Source organism: Neofelis nebulosa, chromosome 8 (assembly GCF_028018385.1).
Source record: "Neofelis nebulosa isolate mNeoNeb1 chromosome 8, mNeoNeb1.pri, whole genome shotgun sequence".
Lineage (NCBI taxonomy): Eukaryota > Metazoa > Chordata > Mammalia > Carnivora > Felidae > Neofelis > Neofelis nebulosa.
The window spans coordinates 10,036,685-10,053,097 of NC_080789.1; the positions used below are offsets into that span (position 1 = coordinate 10,036,685).

Consider the following 16,413-nt stretch of genomic DNA (forward strand, 5'->3'; position numbering starts at 1 on the left):
CTGAAGTCGGACGCTTAACCGACTGCGCCACCCAGGCGCCCCAAACGTTTATTTATTTTTGAGACAGAGAGAGAGCATGAACAGGGGAGGGTCAGAGAAAGAGGGAGACACAGAATCTGAAACAGGCTCCAGGCTCTGAGCTGTCAGCACAGAACCCGACGTGGGGCTCGAACCCACAGACTGTGAGATCATGACCTGAGCCGAAGTCGGTCGCTCAACCGACTGAGCCACCCAGGCGCCCCAAACAATAAATTTTTACAGAGAGACATACTACATACCAGCTATTTGAGGTTCTGGGGATAGAACAATGACTAAAACAAAAAGATAAGGCCCTACCATCATAGAGCTTATATTCCATTGGTAATGATTTATATAATGTATCTCATCCTTGCTAGACAGCAAATTCCCCGAGGATAGAGACACGATTCTCTTGCTCACTGCTGTATTCCATCAGTGCCTGAGATGTAATACGTGTGCAGTATTTGTGACTGATTTATTAGCCAACCCTGAGCAACAAGGAGAAGATTTGTAATAACTCTACCCAAAGGAGGAAAAATCAGCAAAAGGAAATCACATGAGCTCTTAATCTGGTTTTTGCCATGTATCACGGTACTTATTATGAGCTGTCATCGAATAAACATTAAATAATCAGTTCTCCCATTTATCTGATTTTTATTTAGACCATTTTTTCATGACCCGTCCCTATAAGCTATAATATACAAATTCTGTGTTTTATGAAGCTTCAGCAATCTAAATGTTCTTTATTGAATTAAATAGGTAGTAGGATTTTTCCATCTTTTCACAAATATAAATTTCTTGGTCTGCATCTTAGACAGATTGCTGTGCTTAGAACTTTCCCTAAACACTTTTCACTCTGAATTACATCAGATGGCTACATGTACCTCTCCCTCACAATAGGAACTGAGTCTGGTTCACCAATGTCCCCAGCACCTAACATGGTATGTAGCACATAGTAGGAACTCAATTACTATTTGTTGAATTAACAAATGAATTCAATCATTTGCATATTTTATCAGATCCTCCCTATTTGTAGGAACAAGTAACTCCTGCAGTCCTACAGTCTTGGGAGAATACTAGGGTTCTGCATACTCAATAAAGGGTAATTAAAGTTATCATAGAGGTTAGTAATGTCAAATTTCCATAAATTTGAATAAAAACACCAAAACTAGATCAGAGCTTAAAATGTCAAAACTTAATTTGCTATGCAGCTTGTCCTCCCTTCTTTCTGGTCCCTAAAGATTTCCCACAAAGAATTCTTGACTTTAAAGGAAACTTTTTGGTTGAGAAGTTGATGATGCTAATAATAATGGTAGCTAATACCCATTGAGTGGCTGCCAAGTCCTGGGCTTTGCACCAAGTGCTTTATATATATATATATATATATTTCATCACTTATAACAACAACCCTAAGAGATGGAAGTCATTATCCATAGTTTCCACATGAGGAAACAGGTAACCATTGCCTCTCTACAGTCCATTCCATTTTTTTAAACTCTATTCATTTTGAGAGAGAGAGAGAGAGAGAGAGAGAGAGAGCACAAGCAAGGGAGGGGCAGAGAGAGAGAATCCCAAGCAGGCTCCCAACTGTCAGTGCAGAGTCCGATGCGGGCCTCAAATCCATGAACTGTGAGATCATGGCCTGAGCCGAAATCAAGAGTCAGACGCTTGAATGACTGAGCCACCCAGGCGCCCCTACAGTCTATTTTAAGCATAGAAGCCAGAGTGAACCTTTGTAAAATTAAGTCAGATCATATCTGTCCTCTGCTTTAAACCCTCCACTGGCTCCCCATTTTAACTCACAATAAAAGCTCAAGTCTCTGCAGTGGTTTACAGAGCACTATGTAAATATCCCTATCCTGTTTCCCCTGTTCTCCCCCTTCTCACAGCACTGCAACCCCAGAGGGCACTTTGCTGTTAGAAACATGCCAGGCACACTTCTACTTTAGGGGCCTTGCACTTAGTGTTATCCCTGCCTGGAATACTCTTTCCCCACATAGCCCTCATTCTGGTAACCAGTCTCTCCTCCTTCAAGTCTTTGATCAAATGTTACCTTCTCCACAATACCTGTCTAGGTCTCCCTATTTAAAATCGCAACTCCTCCCAGTTGCCACACTTCCGTCTCCCTCACCCAGCTCTATTTTTTCTTTCCCCATAACACTCATCATCTTCGAACATATTACCTAATGTATTTATTATGTTCATTATTTATTATCCATTTCTTCTTCTTGCCAAATATAAGTTCCACAGGGCAGGAATCTTTGTCTACTTTTTTCACTTCTAGATCTCAAGCGCCTACAATAAGGATATAGCAGGTCCTCAATAAATATTTTCTTAATGAGTAAATGAATGGACTCCCCCAAAATCAATCGATAAAGATTGGAATCAGGATTAGAATCTGTGCTGTCTGAATCTAGGGCTGACACCTTTATTTCTTTTTCTTTTTTTTTTTTAAGTTTATTTATTTTGAGAAAGAGAGAGAGCATGCATGAGCAGGGGAAGGGCAGAGAGACAGGGGGAGAGAGAGAATCCCAAGCAGGCTCCATGCTGTCAGCACTGAGCCTGACATGGGGCTCAAACTCACAGAATATGAGATTATGAAATCAAGAGTCAGACACCCAGCTAACTAAGCCACCCAGGCACCCCTAAGGCCGACACTTTTACTCTTACACCATTTTTTAATTTGTTGAAGATGATCTATTTAGGACAGTCATAGCTAGTCCCATGGCCTCAGCTACTACTTTATACAGACGTAGTAGAAAGGCATTTCCTGTTCAGAAAAAAAACACAAAATTCTCAAGGAATTGAACAGAGAGGGGTTATCAGAAGAATTCTCAGATGTACAGGAGTGACTACAAAAAGGGACTCAGTTTTTTCCGTAGGATGTCACTATAGTTATTGCTCCCATAAGTAACTATTGCTGGCCCCCAAGTATACATTATTCTCCCTTTAAAGCTTTTGAACCAAGAAAAACCCCATTTATTTTATTCTACTTAGCATATCTGAGGTCAGTGGACAGTAGAAACAAAGAATCCCGCTGAATTCAAAGGAAAAACAAATTTTAAATAATTACCAAAAATTGAAAAGGTACCCAAATGGTCAAGTTTCGGAAGTAATTTTTTTTTCTGTTTCTAGAACAGAATAAAAAAAACACCAGTTCAACTTTGTAGATAGTTTGCGAGGCTTCCCTCTTTCTCATCTCCTTATCTTCCTGCCATTTGTAAGTGGCCAGCTGAGTATTTGCCATCAAACATTCTTTTCTGATTCTGTTCAGGCCTTTTTAGCAGCTGTAGTTTTAGCTTAGCAAGCCTTATTTATAGCCCATTTGCTATCCTCAGGGGAACCCCCCCCCCCCCCGCTATTTCCTAAGGGAAGTAACCTGACCCATAGGGTGCTCAGAGTGTATAGTCTAATCTCTACCCCTCTAACAAAACAAAACAAAACAAAACAAAAACCAAAAACCAACTTTGAGAGGTATTTTAGTCTGGTTAAGAACATGACCTTTGGGGGCGTGGGTTAAGCATCTTGCTCTTGATTTCAGCTCAGGTCACGATCTCACGGTTTGTGAGTTCAAGCCCCACATCAGGTTCTGCCCTGACAACACAGAGCCTGCATTGGATTCTCTCTCTGTCTCTCTCTCTGCCCCTCTGCCACTTGTTCTCTCTCTCTCTCTCTCAAAAAAAAAAAAAAAAAAGAACATGAGCTTTGGAGTCAAATACTTTAGTCTCTAATCTGGCATCATCATTTACCAGCAGTGTGCCCCCTGGTTACTTCTCTCTGAACCTCAATCTTCTCTGTAAAATGTGGATAATAATACATACCCAAGGGTTCTCATAAGATTTAAGTAAAATAATATAAAGGAGCCTGTAATGGGCCACCTGGGTGGCTCAGTCGGTTGGGCAACTGACTTGGGCTCAGGTCATGATCTCACGGTCCGTGAGTTCGAGCCCCACGTCGGGCTCTGTGCTGACAGCTCAGAGCCTGGAGCCTGTTTCAGATTCTGTGTCTTCCTCTCTCTCTGACCTTCCCCCATTCATGCTCTGTCTCTCTCTGTCTCTAAAGTGAATAAATGTTAAAAAAAAAATTAAAAAAAAAAAAAGGAGCCTGTAGTAAATTAGTAAATACTTAATAAATGAAAGCTATTAATATTACTAAACAGTCACCACAACTTGGATATAATAACAGCACAAAGTAGCAGTAGGCTCTTTCTCTTGTGATCAGTGATTTTCAAATTTGTATTTCTTGTTTATTAACCTTTTACTCAAGCTTTAGATATTCACTTCCAACTGCTTACAGAACTCCTCTACAGGAGTATCCCACAGGTACTTTAAACAGAACATATCTAAAGCTAACTTCTTAGTCTTCTCTTTCTTTTTTTTTTTTTTTTTTTTTAACATTTTTTATTTATTTTTGGGACAGAGAGAGACAGAGCATGAACGGGGGAGGGGCAGAGAGAGAGGGAGACACAGAATCGGAAACAGGCTCCAGGCTCCGAGCCATCAGCCCAGAGCCTGACGCGGGGCTCGAACTCACGGACCGCGAGATCGTGACCTGGCCGAAGTCGGACGCTTAACCGACTGCGCCACCCAGGCGCCCCAGTCTTCTCTTTCTTATCTACAAAACAAGTATCTCCATTCCAATTTTTTATTCATGCTATTCCTTCTACTTGGAATACCACTCAATTCTGCCTCAAAAGCCTCTAGAGGCTTATCTATGAGGCCTTCCCTAATCAACCTAGTTGGGATAATGCCTCCTCTCTTCAGAGTTCTATAATATATATATTGACTTTATGAAATTTACCTTACTTTGCATATCTGTCATTTGTCATAGTTCCACCTGTTAGACTTTTTTTTTCTTTCTTTCTTTTTTTTTTTTTTGAGAGAGAGAGAGAGAGAGAGAGGGCACAAGTGAGCAAGGGAGAGAGAGAGAGAAGCAGGGTTTGTGCTCACCCAAAGCAGGGCTCAAACTCACTCATCCCAAAGCGGGGCTCATGCTCATGAACTGTGAGATCGTGACCTGAAACAAATTCTCATGCTTAACTGACTGAGCCACCCAGGCGCCCCTCACCTGGTAGACTGTCTATTTTTGTGAAATCTGTAAGATCTAGTATATAATAAGGCATGATTTTCATAAGCTTAAAAACATTACTTTCTTGCAAGTAAATATAAAACATATGTCAAAGTCTTGTTTCAACTCCTTAATTGATGAAGAAATTGATTCAAAGGATAATTTGACAGAGATTTACGTAGTCAATCAAAGGAGTGATGAAATAAATTTGCAAATAGATGGAAAACTGGTTAGTATCCTACAAGGTGATAAATTATAGCATTTGAAGTTGTCTTTTCTACTGGAGGGAAATCAGTTGCTTCTCTACACAATGATTCCAGTGCTATAGCGTGGCATCATTTGTATTACCCTCAGACAAAACTCATCTCCATTGCTATCGTTTTTCTACAAATTAACCTTGACTCCTACAGTGTTGTAGAATAAATTAAAAGGTAAAAATTTAAAGACCATACAATCACATACAAATATGAAATGTCAAAGATTTTATTTAACTCATTAATTAATGCAGGAACCAATACAATTTTATAACCAGATCAAAGAAAAAATCAAATGAGCACACATATGGCGCCAAATGAGGAATGCTAACATGAATTATAAATTGATCAAAAGCAGGTCAGTATCCATAGGACAATAATCCATTGTATTCCTCCTCATACAATTTACATTTCTATGGACAAGAATAATTTGTATTACTCTTGGTTACCTACAATTTACAGAGTTGTAAATAGCTCAAAGACAATGGAAGGCAGGGTCGTCACAGAACTGGGGAACTGGGAAGGGTGTCCTGGGCAACCTACTTTTCTTTTCTTTTCTTTTTTCTTTTTTTTAATGTTTTTTTTGTTTTTTTTTTTTAATTTTTCTAATGTTTGTTTATTCTTGAGACAGAGACAGAGCGTGAACAGGGGAGGGGCAGAGAGAGAGGGAGACACAGAATCTGAAACAGGCTCCAGGCTCTGAGCTGTCAGCACAGAGCCTGATGCGGGGCTCGAACCCACGAACTGTGAGATCATGACCTGAGCCGAAGTCGGACGTTCAACCGACTGAGCCACCCAGGCGCCCCTTAATGTTTATTTTTGAGAGAGAAAGAGAAAGTGAGAGAGAGACAGAGTGTGAGTGGAGGAGGGGCAGAGAGAGAGGGACACACAGAATCCAAAGCAGGCTCCAGGCTCTGAGCTCTGAGCTGTCTTCACAGAGCCTGACGTGGGGCTCAAATCCATGGACCGCAAGATCATGACCTGAGCCCAAGTCAGACAGACGCTCAGTTGACTGAGCCACCCAAGCACCCCAACCTATTTTTCCACTGAAGGCCCTCAGTAATCTTTTAGTTCGCTTCAAAGCCTTTCACAATTTTCCCCTGCGTTAGTTTAGTCAGTAGAAATGTGCACATCCCTTTCAAATCGGAGCCCCTAAAGGTCTGCTACACAATGCCTGAGAGTATACTAAAAGAACCCCCTAGTTATTCCTTCTGCCTATTTCCAAGTTTGGGGTAATTTTTCTTGATATTCAGAACCTTGCAAATGGAAGTTGTTCAGTAAGTGTGAGAGTTGATAATACTTGTGGGTAAATTTCTGTAGTCCACATTTAGCTCTAGCAACTCTGAAATGTCTCTGGAGACTCAGACTGATAGGAGTGTGATGCCTGTGACATGAATATGGTATTTATAGAAATGGAGCTTTTTATAAACTTCTGTTCCCTTGTATTCTGTTAGCCCCGAGATGCCTGAAAATGAAGCCACCTTCGCAATAACTGCTGGAGGAATTGGGGATGCCAAGGAGTAGGTGGCGAATTGATGCAAATTGCTTCTTAGTGCTTATTAGGAACTAAAGAAATGGCAAAGCAGTCTCAAATTTCAGGTCTCGAAGTAAGAGTTTGTTATTTTCATGTGTTATTGTTAAAGGAAAGTCAGCAAAAGAAATGTAAATCTTACATTTACGCTAAAAGTCTCTGATGTGTAATAACTATACATTGAATGTCAATTCAGGAATACATATAAACTATTGAAATATATATAAACCTATTGAAAACTAGAAGGGATAACTGATCCCCTCACTTTAGTGTCCAAAGTGAGACACTAAACAGATGGAAAACATGAGTTCGAAAATGTCCCATTCCCTCTTGAACACTTAACAGAGATAGATACACTTCCAAAGGAGGGAACCGTTTAAGGAAGGAATGTTTACAGGACACACACAAAAGTTTTTGTTGTATTTACAGCATTAAATTGTATATTCACCTTTAGCAACAGAAAGGAAATATTAAACTAAATTTTAAACCATTTGACTTTTTGACAAGTTGAAATTACTTTTAAAAAACGTGTTTTTTAGATTTTTTATTTTTTACAAACATTTTTTATTGGGAAGATAAAGAGGAAGGTAACTAGGAACTCTATAGTTCGGGGTAATCAATAGTGCATGAGCTTTATATTTTAAGTTTGGGGTAGAGAATTCAAAATATTAAAAAGATATATTAAAGTTAATTTCATGTAAAATTTCTGAGTACTAATTTTAGAAATGTACAAAAAATATTGTTTTTCTGTGACACAAAAATAAAATGTAGTTTTCAAAATGAATGTATGATTGAAAGTATTTACAAATTAAAATACTAGCAATATTTACGACAGTCTTTATTGACCACAAAAAGATTTCATAGCTTATGTTGCATCACTTCATATGAAAATACAAGTATCGAAAGTACCATTTGTTACACAAGGTATTGGATTATCCATTGTCATTCGCTCACCAATGCTTGGAGCTAAAAGATGTACAAGGAAAGTATGACTCCTGTCCTCAAAGAATGTGAACACTAGTTAAGATACTAGTGTTAAAATACTAATAGTTGTGAAAGAATGAGAGAGATCAAGTGATTATATAATTAATCAGTAGTGTGGTCTTGGATTACAGGATTGCAAAAATGGGAGAGGAAAGGTTAAGCTGTGGGACAGCGTGTGCAAAGGCAGAGAAGTTGGGATTTGGAAACAGAGACCAGCCTGACAAGCAGAAATTGTTCAGAGTGGTGTACTGGGAAATAAGAGCTTTTTTTTTTTTTTTTTTTTTTTTTTTACTTTTTTTAAACCACAGAAGCTGCTTCTCTGAATAAGCAGAGACAAAGTCATCTAGGAGCAGATTTTCTGTATTCAGCAAAGTCAAATGGCTTCTTTTGGTATACAAATATAAATGCATACTTTTGTCCTGGGGAAGGGAAGATTTTGTTACTTGATAAAAACTGAATAACAACTAAAGATACCACGGTATGTGGAGCCCTGGAGGGGAATGGACTAATTTATGTAGACGCCCAGAGCCTTTTTGGTAGGAAAGGAAACAAAAGTCCCAAGATTGGAAATTCAGAAAAATTTTCTGGGTTAAACTGAGTAACCCCCTCACCAGTGAGAATTTACCAAGAGGTGGGTAGTGGGTTTGGAAACCAGGGCTTAATACAAGAAAGAGCCTATATAGTTCTGTGGAGAGGCTAGTTTTAATATGGCGTGTAGCTAAAGCTCTCTGGGCCCAGCTACTCTTTTGTGTCCTGCTCTGGAGAACAGTAGCTGAGAACTGAGGACAGTGAATTAAGAAGCTGTGACCTTGGGGCCCAACTTTGGGACAGCACAGCAGATTGTGTGGCACCCATGGAATTCTGCTAGGCCAGGGTTCAATTTGTCAGGGCTCTCAGTCCTCCCTCTCCACCTGACTATAGAAACAGCTCTCGCCCCTTATCCTAAGGGGGACAGAAGAGCTCAAAAAAGAGATTTTATTGGTCAGAATTCGTTTGGTTGCAAGCCACAGAAACTCAGGGCGGCAAATGGAAGACACGAATACATTGGCTCATGAAACTGAAAAGTCCAGAAGTAGTGCTGACATTGGCCACAGATGGAGCCAAGATCTCAAACAGCATCATCAGGACTTGCTCTTCCTGCCTCCTTTTCCTGTTCTGATGATTTCCATGCTGCTATTGTTTTCAGACAGGCTTTCCCCACACAGTAGCCAAGAAGCTGCTTGCAGCTCTAGGCTTACATCCCACTAAATTAAAAAAAAACCCACTAGAAAAAGCATGCTTTTTTCCCTCCATTATTCATTCTGTAGAAAAACAAAAAACAAAAACAAAAAACAAAGACTACCAAATGAGGACAGAGGCTATGCATTCGCAGTTTGCTATGGCAGGAGAGTTAGTGACCTCCATTTGCTTTTGGTAGAGACTCAAAGGCAGGCAGAGGAACGGGGAAAGCTTTATAGTAGAAAAAAGGAAAGGCTTTAGGTGTGCTCCGGTTGGAAGTTGTGGCCATGGGAAGTTGGGGGATTAATCTGATGGTGATGTGGAAAATGGATAAAGGAAATAACATTGGCATCAGGGAGACAATTAGGAAACAGTTATAATAACAAAATTGTGAGATAAAGAATGGGACTGGAGGGGTAGCAGTGAAATAGACATTTCAAAAGTAATTAATGGGGCACCTGTGTGGCTCAGTCGGTTGCATGTCGGACTCTTTGATTTCGGCTCAGGTCTCATGATTCCAGGATGGTGAGATCAAGCCCCATGTCGGGCTCCTCACTGAGCATGGAGCCTGCTTAAGATTCTCTCCCTCTCTCCCTCTTCCTCTCCCTCTCTCCCTCTCTCTCTCTCCGCCCCCCCCCCATCTGCCTCTCCCCTGCTCACATGCTCTCTCTCTCTCTCTCTAAAATAAATAAATTAAAAAATATATATTTTAGAAAAAAAACAAAAGGTAGTTAAGAATTGCTGTGAGATTCAGTAAAAAACAGGAGTCACAGGTGACAAAGTTCTCTGACCTATGAGAGGAGATTATGTTTGTATCATGAACAGGAACGAGGAAGTGTCAACTAGAGATTAGGGCTTTTACCTCGGAAGGTTAGTGTATTTGTTTGCTAGGACTGCCAAAACAAAGTACTACAAACTAGATAGCTTAAACAACAGAATTTTATTGCCTCATGGTTCTGGAGGCTAGAAGTCCAAGGTCAAGGTTGGTTCCTTCTGAGGTCCATGAGGGAGAATCTGTTCCATGCCTCTTCCCTAGCTTCTGGTGGTTTCCTGGTGATCTTCAGCATTCCTTGGCTTGTAGAAGAATCACCCCATCTCTGCCTTCATCTTCACATGACATTCTTTTTTTTTTTTTTTTTTTTTTTAAACGTTTATTTATTTTTGAGACAGAGAGAGACAGAGCATGAACAGGGGAGAGGCAGAGAGAGAGGGAGACACAGAATCTGAAACAGGCTCCAGGCTCTGAGCTGTCAGCACAGAGCCCGACGCGGGGCTTGAACTCACAGACCGTGAGATCATGACCTGAGCCGAAGTCGGACGCTTAACCAACCAAGCCACCCAGGCGCCCCTTCACATGACATTCTTACTGTGTGTGTGTGTCTTTGTGTTCAAATTGGCCCTTTTTAAGGATATCAGTCATGTTAGATTAGATGCCCACCCTACTCTAGTATGACCTCAATTTAACTAATTACATCCATAATGACCTTATCCCCAAATAAGGTCACATTCTGAGGTTAGGACTTCAATATATGAATTTTAGGGGGGGACACAAACCCATAATAGCAGTGAGTAAGAATCAGGTGCAGTCAAGGGTCAACCACTGATGGCTTGTAACTTCCTCAGGAGCTTCCTGGGGGTCATCTGAAATCGGTTCCCAGGGTGGAAGGCAGGGAGAGACTGAAGAAAGAGGCAGGGCTTTCCGTTGGTGGGTGGTCATTTTAGTAAGCAAAGGGAACTTAAATATGAGGCTTGTCTTGGGCAGCAGTAAGACAAATGGATCCCTGCCCCTGCCGGCCAAATGTTAAAAGTATATGTAGAGGCCTTAACTGGGTTCAGTTACGTATTATACCATGCATCTCAACTTCACATCACTATCTCAAGGCTATGTCCTTGGCAAAATGGGAAACACAAGTGAAATCCATACTCCAAGGACAGACGAGGGGCAAGGAGCCTCTGATCACCTGAGTCCAGCTCACAGGTCAATAGGCATTCAGGTCTTCTCCATGACCTCCCTGCAAACCCTCCATGACCATCCCCCCAGGATGCACAAGACACAATCTCTACTCAATACTGGCTACAGTCAGAAACATGTAAGTCAAGATCTGGGGAAACCTGGTATCTATTTAGAAAATGAAGAGGTTGAGGGGCCCCTAGGTGCCTCAGTCGGTAAAGCATCTGGCCAACTCTCGATTTTGGCTCAGGTCATGACCTCACAGTCATGAGATTGAGCCCTGCCTTGTGTTCCTCGTTGGGTGTGGAGCCTGCTTAAGATTCTCTTTCTCCTTCTCCCTCCATCCCTCCTCTGTGCTCTCTCTCTCTCTCTCTCTCTCTCTCAAAAAATAAAAATAAAAAATAAAATAAAATAAAAATGGCCTTAGAAAATGAAGGCGTTGAAATAGAGTATCTCTGCCACCCCTTTCTTACTTTCCTGTTCAATTGTTCCTTAAAGAGCAAAGAAAAACCAAGTTCAGAAAGCCAGAAGATCAGAATAAGGTGGCCAAGTCAAAAATAGGGAATCCAGTAGACAAGACACCTGAGAAGAGATATCTTTCCTGGAGAAAAGAGGGGTTGGGACCTTGGAAACCAAGCTGCAGCCAGTCAAGTGTTCTTCACCTGACACTGACTTGGATGTAGTGAATATGTATACTTTTTTGGTTGTGCAGTTTCCATTTCTCCATCATAATAGCACCCTGGTTTTCTTTTCTTTTCTTTTTTTTAAGTTCTTCTTTATTTTTGAGAGAGAGAGCACACAGGGAGGAGCAGAGAGAAAGGGAGACAGAGAATCCCAATCAGGCTCTGCGCTGTCAGCACAGAGCCCAACGTGGGGCTCAAACTCATGAACCACGAGATCATGACATGAGCCTAAACCAAGAGTTGGACGCTTAATGACTAAGCCACCCAGGTACCCCCCACTCTGGTTTTCTTTTAAAGAGTTACTCTCAAAAAAAAAAAAAAAAAAAAAAGAGTTACCTCTCCCCTAAAAAGATTTTTTTTTTTAACAAAAGGGGAGGGCACCTGGATGACTCAGTCAGTTAAGCATCCAAGTCTTGGTTTCAGCTCAGGTCATGACCTCATCATGATCTCATGGCTCATGAGTTTGAGCCCTGTGTCAGGCTCTGCACTCATAGTGCAGAGCCTGCTTGGGATTCTCTGTCTCCCTCTCTCTGCCCCTCCCCCACTCACAGTCTCTCTGTCCCTCTGTCTCTCTCTCTCTCTCTCAAAATAAATAAACTTAAAAAAAAATTTAAAAAGAGTTACCTCTCCCCAATTCATATGGTCTATCCTGAGACATTGGACACTGAGTGACAGTTGCAAGGATTAAAACATGGGTTAGAAGCTATTCATTCGTGCAGTGACAGCAGGGCGGCAGAGCCAGCAGCAGTGGCAGTGACCTGGCAGTCTGTTCCTGCTGCTAGACTGCAGGTTTCTGAAAGCTAAACTGCAGTGTCGCTCAGACTCCCGTCCATTCCCAGGGTGGTTTTCCAGCCTCCTGCCAATTCAGTGACTCCTAATGTCCTTCTGACAAATTGTCCTTTGTTTCAGTTAGCCAGAGTTGGACTATACTACTTGCAACCTAGAATTCCAACCAAGGCACAGAGAAAGTGACTCCCAAATGCTGCTTCTGGGGAATGGAGAAAAAGGAAGCCAGGAGAGGCTTGCTTAACACTCAGATGAGAAATTCCTCCTCTATACCGATCTTTAATGGTTTAATTTTTTAAACATTTCTTTCTTTTTTTTTCTTTAATTTTTTTTTAACGTTTTATTTATTTTTGAGACAGAGAGAGACAGAGCATGAACAGGGGAGGGGCAGAGAGAGAGGGAGACACAGAATCGGAAGCAGACTCCAGGCTCCGAGCCGTCGGCCCAGAGCCCGACGCGGGGCTCGAACTCACGGACCGCGAGATCGTGACCTGAGCCGAAGTCGGACGCTTCACCGACTGAGCCACCCAGGCGCCCCAACATTTATTTCTTATTGAGAGACAGAGAGAGAGAGAGAACATGAGCATGGGAGGGGCAGAGAGAGGAGGAGACACAGAATCCGAAGCAGGCTCCAGACTCCGAGCCGTCAGCACAGACCCTGACGCGGGGCTCGAACTCACAAACCGCAAGATCACGACCTGAGCCGAAGTCGGACGCTTCACCGACTGAGCCACCCAGGCGCCCCAACCAGTCATCAATAGTTTAAAAGGAAAGTCGGGGTTTTACGTGGCTGAATATAAAAGAAAAACTGAAAGATAGCAATGTCTTAAAATCAAGGTTTGGATTTCTCTCGTCGGCAGGTAAGCGGCAGCCAGGCAGTCCAGAGATGCTATGGTGGCTCTGTCATTAGGCTCTGTCTTTCTGCTTGACCACCCTAGCTCTTGGCTTCCGTCCTCAAGGTCACCTTATGGCCTAAGACAGTGCTTGGAACTCTAGTCAGAGAAACCAAGCTGGGGGAAGAAGCATGAAAGGCAGAAGGAGAAAAAAAAAAAAGGCTCCTTCCAGCTGAGTCAGCCCCTGTGAAGCAGCCCTCCCACACAACACTTCTGCTTGTGTGTCATTGACTTGAACTCAGTCACACGGCCTACAAAGAAGTAGGGAACTAGTCTTTTGTTCTAGACGGCAATATGCCCAGCTAGAATTTAGAGTCCTGTAATTAAGGGGGAAGGGGAGAACGGCTGTTGGGTAAGCAAACTAGCAGTCTTTACCACAAAATCTTTCACTTTCTCAGCAAAGACACACTGATCAGTAGTCTGTCTACTTGTTTTCTACTTGTACAGGTAGAGCTGGTTGAAGAGTGTATCCGTTAGAATGCCTTCAGCTGCGGGGGCGCTTGGCTGGCTCAGTGGAGCATGTGACTCTTGAGCTCAAGGTCATGCGTTGAAGCCCCACATTGTGTGTAGAGATTACTTAAAAAAAAAAAAACAACAACAAACAAAAGAATGCCTTCAGCTGCAAATAACAGAAAACCCAGCTCAAAGGAACTTAAGCAATGACGAAATATGCCATTTCACGTAATAAAAATGTCAGAGGTTGACCTTACTAATTAACTCGTAAGTTCATTAATGTAACTAATATTAAGTTAATAGCAACTATATAACGTCATCAAGGGCTCACACTCTTCCTGTTTCTTCACTTTCCCATCCTCAGTGCTGGTTTGTTCTCCAAAAGTTCCTCTCATAGTCAAAAGATGGCAACAGCCGTTGTACCTTCACATCCTAGCATGACAACACCTAGATAAAGTGGCAAGAAAGCAGCCCACTTGCACAGCTGCATTCAGCTCGTGGGTTGGCCGGAGGGTCTAAGATGGCCTCACCCGTATGTCTGGGGTCTTGGCAGGGATGGATGGGTGAAAGGGTAGGACTTCTCTCTGTCATCATTCAGTAGTCTAGCCAGAGCTTCCACCTGGGAGCTGGGTTTCAAGAGAGCAAGTGCTTATCAAACCTCTGCTCGTCTCATGCGTGCTAATGTCCCATTGGCCAGAGCAAGCCAGGCACCAAGCCCAGAGTCCTAGTGGGAGGGGACTGCCCAGGGGCTTGAATGCCAGGAGCATTGGAAGTCATCAGGATAACAGTCTTCTACAGGGTATTCTGTTGGGCCTTTGCAGGTAGGGAGACTTCATCTTCAAGAGCTTACAATAGGGTCAGAAACATGAGACACAAGCTCTTAGAAAGTTAAATAGCAACACGGGATTTAAATATTTAAATAACATTTTAAGACGACGTGAGTCTGACGGTAGGCTCAGAGAAAGGGGTTTTGACCTGGGAAGGCTAGCTGGAATTTTCCCAAGAGGTCTTATATAGTGGTGAATGTTTCATGCTTCAGGGGCAGGCCTTCAAAGTCTTCCTCTTCAATGTGTTTAGTGCCCCAGTATTGATTAATTTCTAAAGAAATGGCTCAGTCTGACTAAGCAACATAAGCTGCCAAGGAGAGTATACCAGAATGCCTGTGATATGGAAGAATGGACTTTAATGGCAAGCAGACCAGATGTAAAGATTGACCTGAACTACGCATTGCCTCCCGTGAGCAAGTTCAAGTGAAGTTAAAGTTGCTTGATGAACATGGAATCAAAATAAGGTTTCTTGGGTATAAATCTTAAATTCTTAATGGGCTCTGATGGCCCACTGCATTTATCCTCATTCATTCATTCACATGTATATTTTAAATGTTATGGAGTACTCAAGACAAAAAAGTATAAAAAATAATGCAATGAATTATTTGTGAAATGCAATATTACCAATATAACTGGAAGACCCCTGAATATCCTCTAGGATTGAATCTCTTTCCTCCCCCACAGAATTATTCACTTTTATGAATTTGTTTTCAAATACTCCCATATATTTCTTAATTCTTACATTACATATATGTGCATCCCTAAGTTACAAAGCATACTGTCTTGTATTCCACCAATATTGAAACACCAGTTAGTTGCCAAGTACAACAGATATAGTAATGATTAATCGAGACAGTCTCTGAGGCATGAACTTGCAGGGAAAATCACGCAAATCACCCAAATAACCACAAAGCAAACAGCAAACAGCTACAAAGCGAAAGTACAGGTAGCTATGAGAGTACGCACTGAGGGAACTGCCTTGTCTGGGGTTGACCTGACCAGGTTTGGGGCAGATACGAAGACCTGCCAGGCAGCCTGGACATTCACATTGTCTTGACAAGGCACCCTCTGCCTTGGGTAGCTCTTGGATGGCTACTTTGCCAACCTTCCCTCCACCCACTTCCTCAAATACTTTCACTCCTTGTTGGCAGAGAGCAAAAAAACCTGTCCTGAACACTACAGTCCCAATTCAATTCACGAGTACTGCCCAGGGAGTCAACTCCCTCATTTCCCAATCTAAGAACTGGTCTTTGCAGCAATTCCAATAGGTAGAGGAGGTAAAGCCACGTGAATCTACTCGCCCTGACTTCTCTACTCTGAGCAGGAGTCCGTTAGGGGAAACAACAGGGCTGCAGTACCCCCATAAATTCTCAAACATATATGCCTAGGATTATATATGTATTTAAAAGCAAAAGTCTTCCCTTTTGATTCGATCTGAACCACCCCCAGATATCAGGTAGGTATATGTGTGAAGGGGTGTGTGTGTGTGTGTGTGTGTGTGTGTGTGTGTGTGTTTAGGCTTGATGTCCTTGTTTGACACAGTCCTTCCCTAAGAGATAACCCTGATGCTAGTTGGTTTTCCTCCAAGTGTGTGCAAACTGCATTTTGTCCCTGTGATCAAAATTATTTAAACACCAGAGATTTCCTTCTCATTATATAATGCCTTAGAGACACCAGTTGGTGTTTAACTGACCCATCGATGTTTTCACTCTTTGTCCTTATGTTCTGATTTTTGGTGCCAGCCTGTT

At 42.0% G+C, this 16,413-nt stretch overlaps 1 protein-coding gene across 3 annotated transcripts in view; it reads left to right on the forward strand.

Moving 5' to 3' along the window:
• DMC1 (DNA meiotic recombinase 1) overlaps positions 1-7,360 on the forward strand; it is a 43,448-nt gene extending 36,088 nt beyond the window's left edge. The window contains exons 14-15 of one of the 3 annotated variants that reach the window (XM_058741276.1): positions 5,594-5,697; positions 6,794-6,869. In XM_058741276.1, coding sequence (XP_058597259.1) covers positions 5,594-5,660 — 67 coding nt within the window. In that variant the 3' untranslated portion in view covers positions 5,661-5,697; positions 6,794-6,869. Of the gene's footprint in view, positions 1-5,593; positions 5,698-6,793 lie in introns of all 3 variants that reach the window. The other 2 variants (XM_058741278.1, XM_058741275.1) reach the window with 2 other exon arrangements.
• The last annotated feature ends 9,053 nt before the right edge of the window (positions 7,361-16,413 follow it).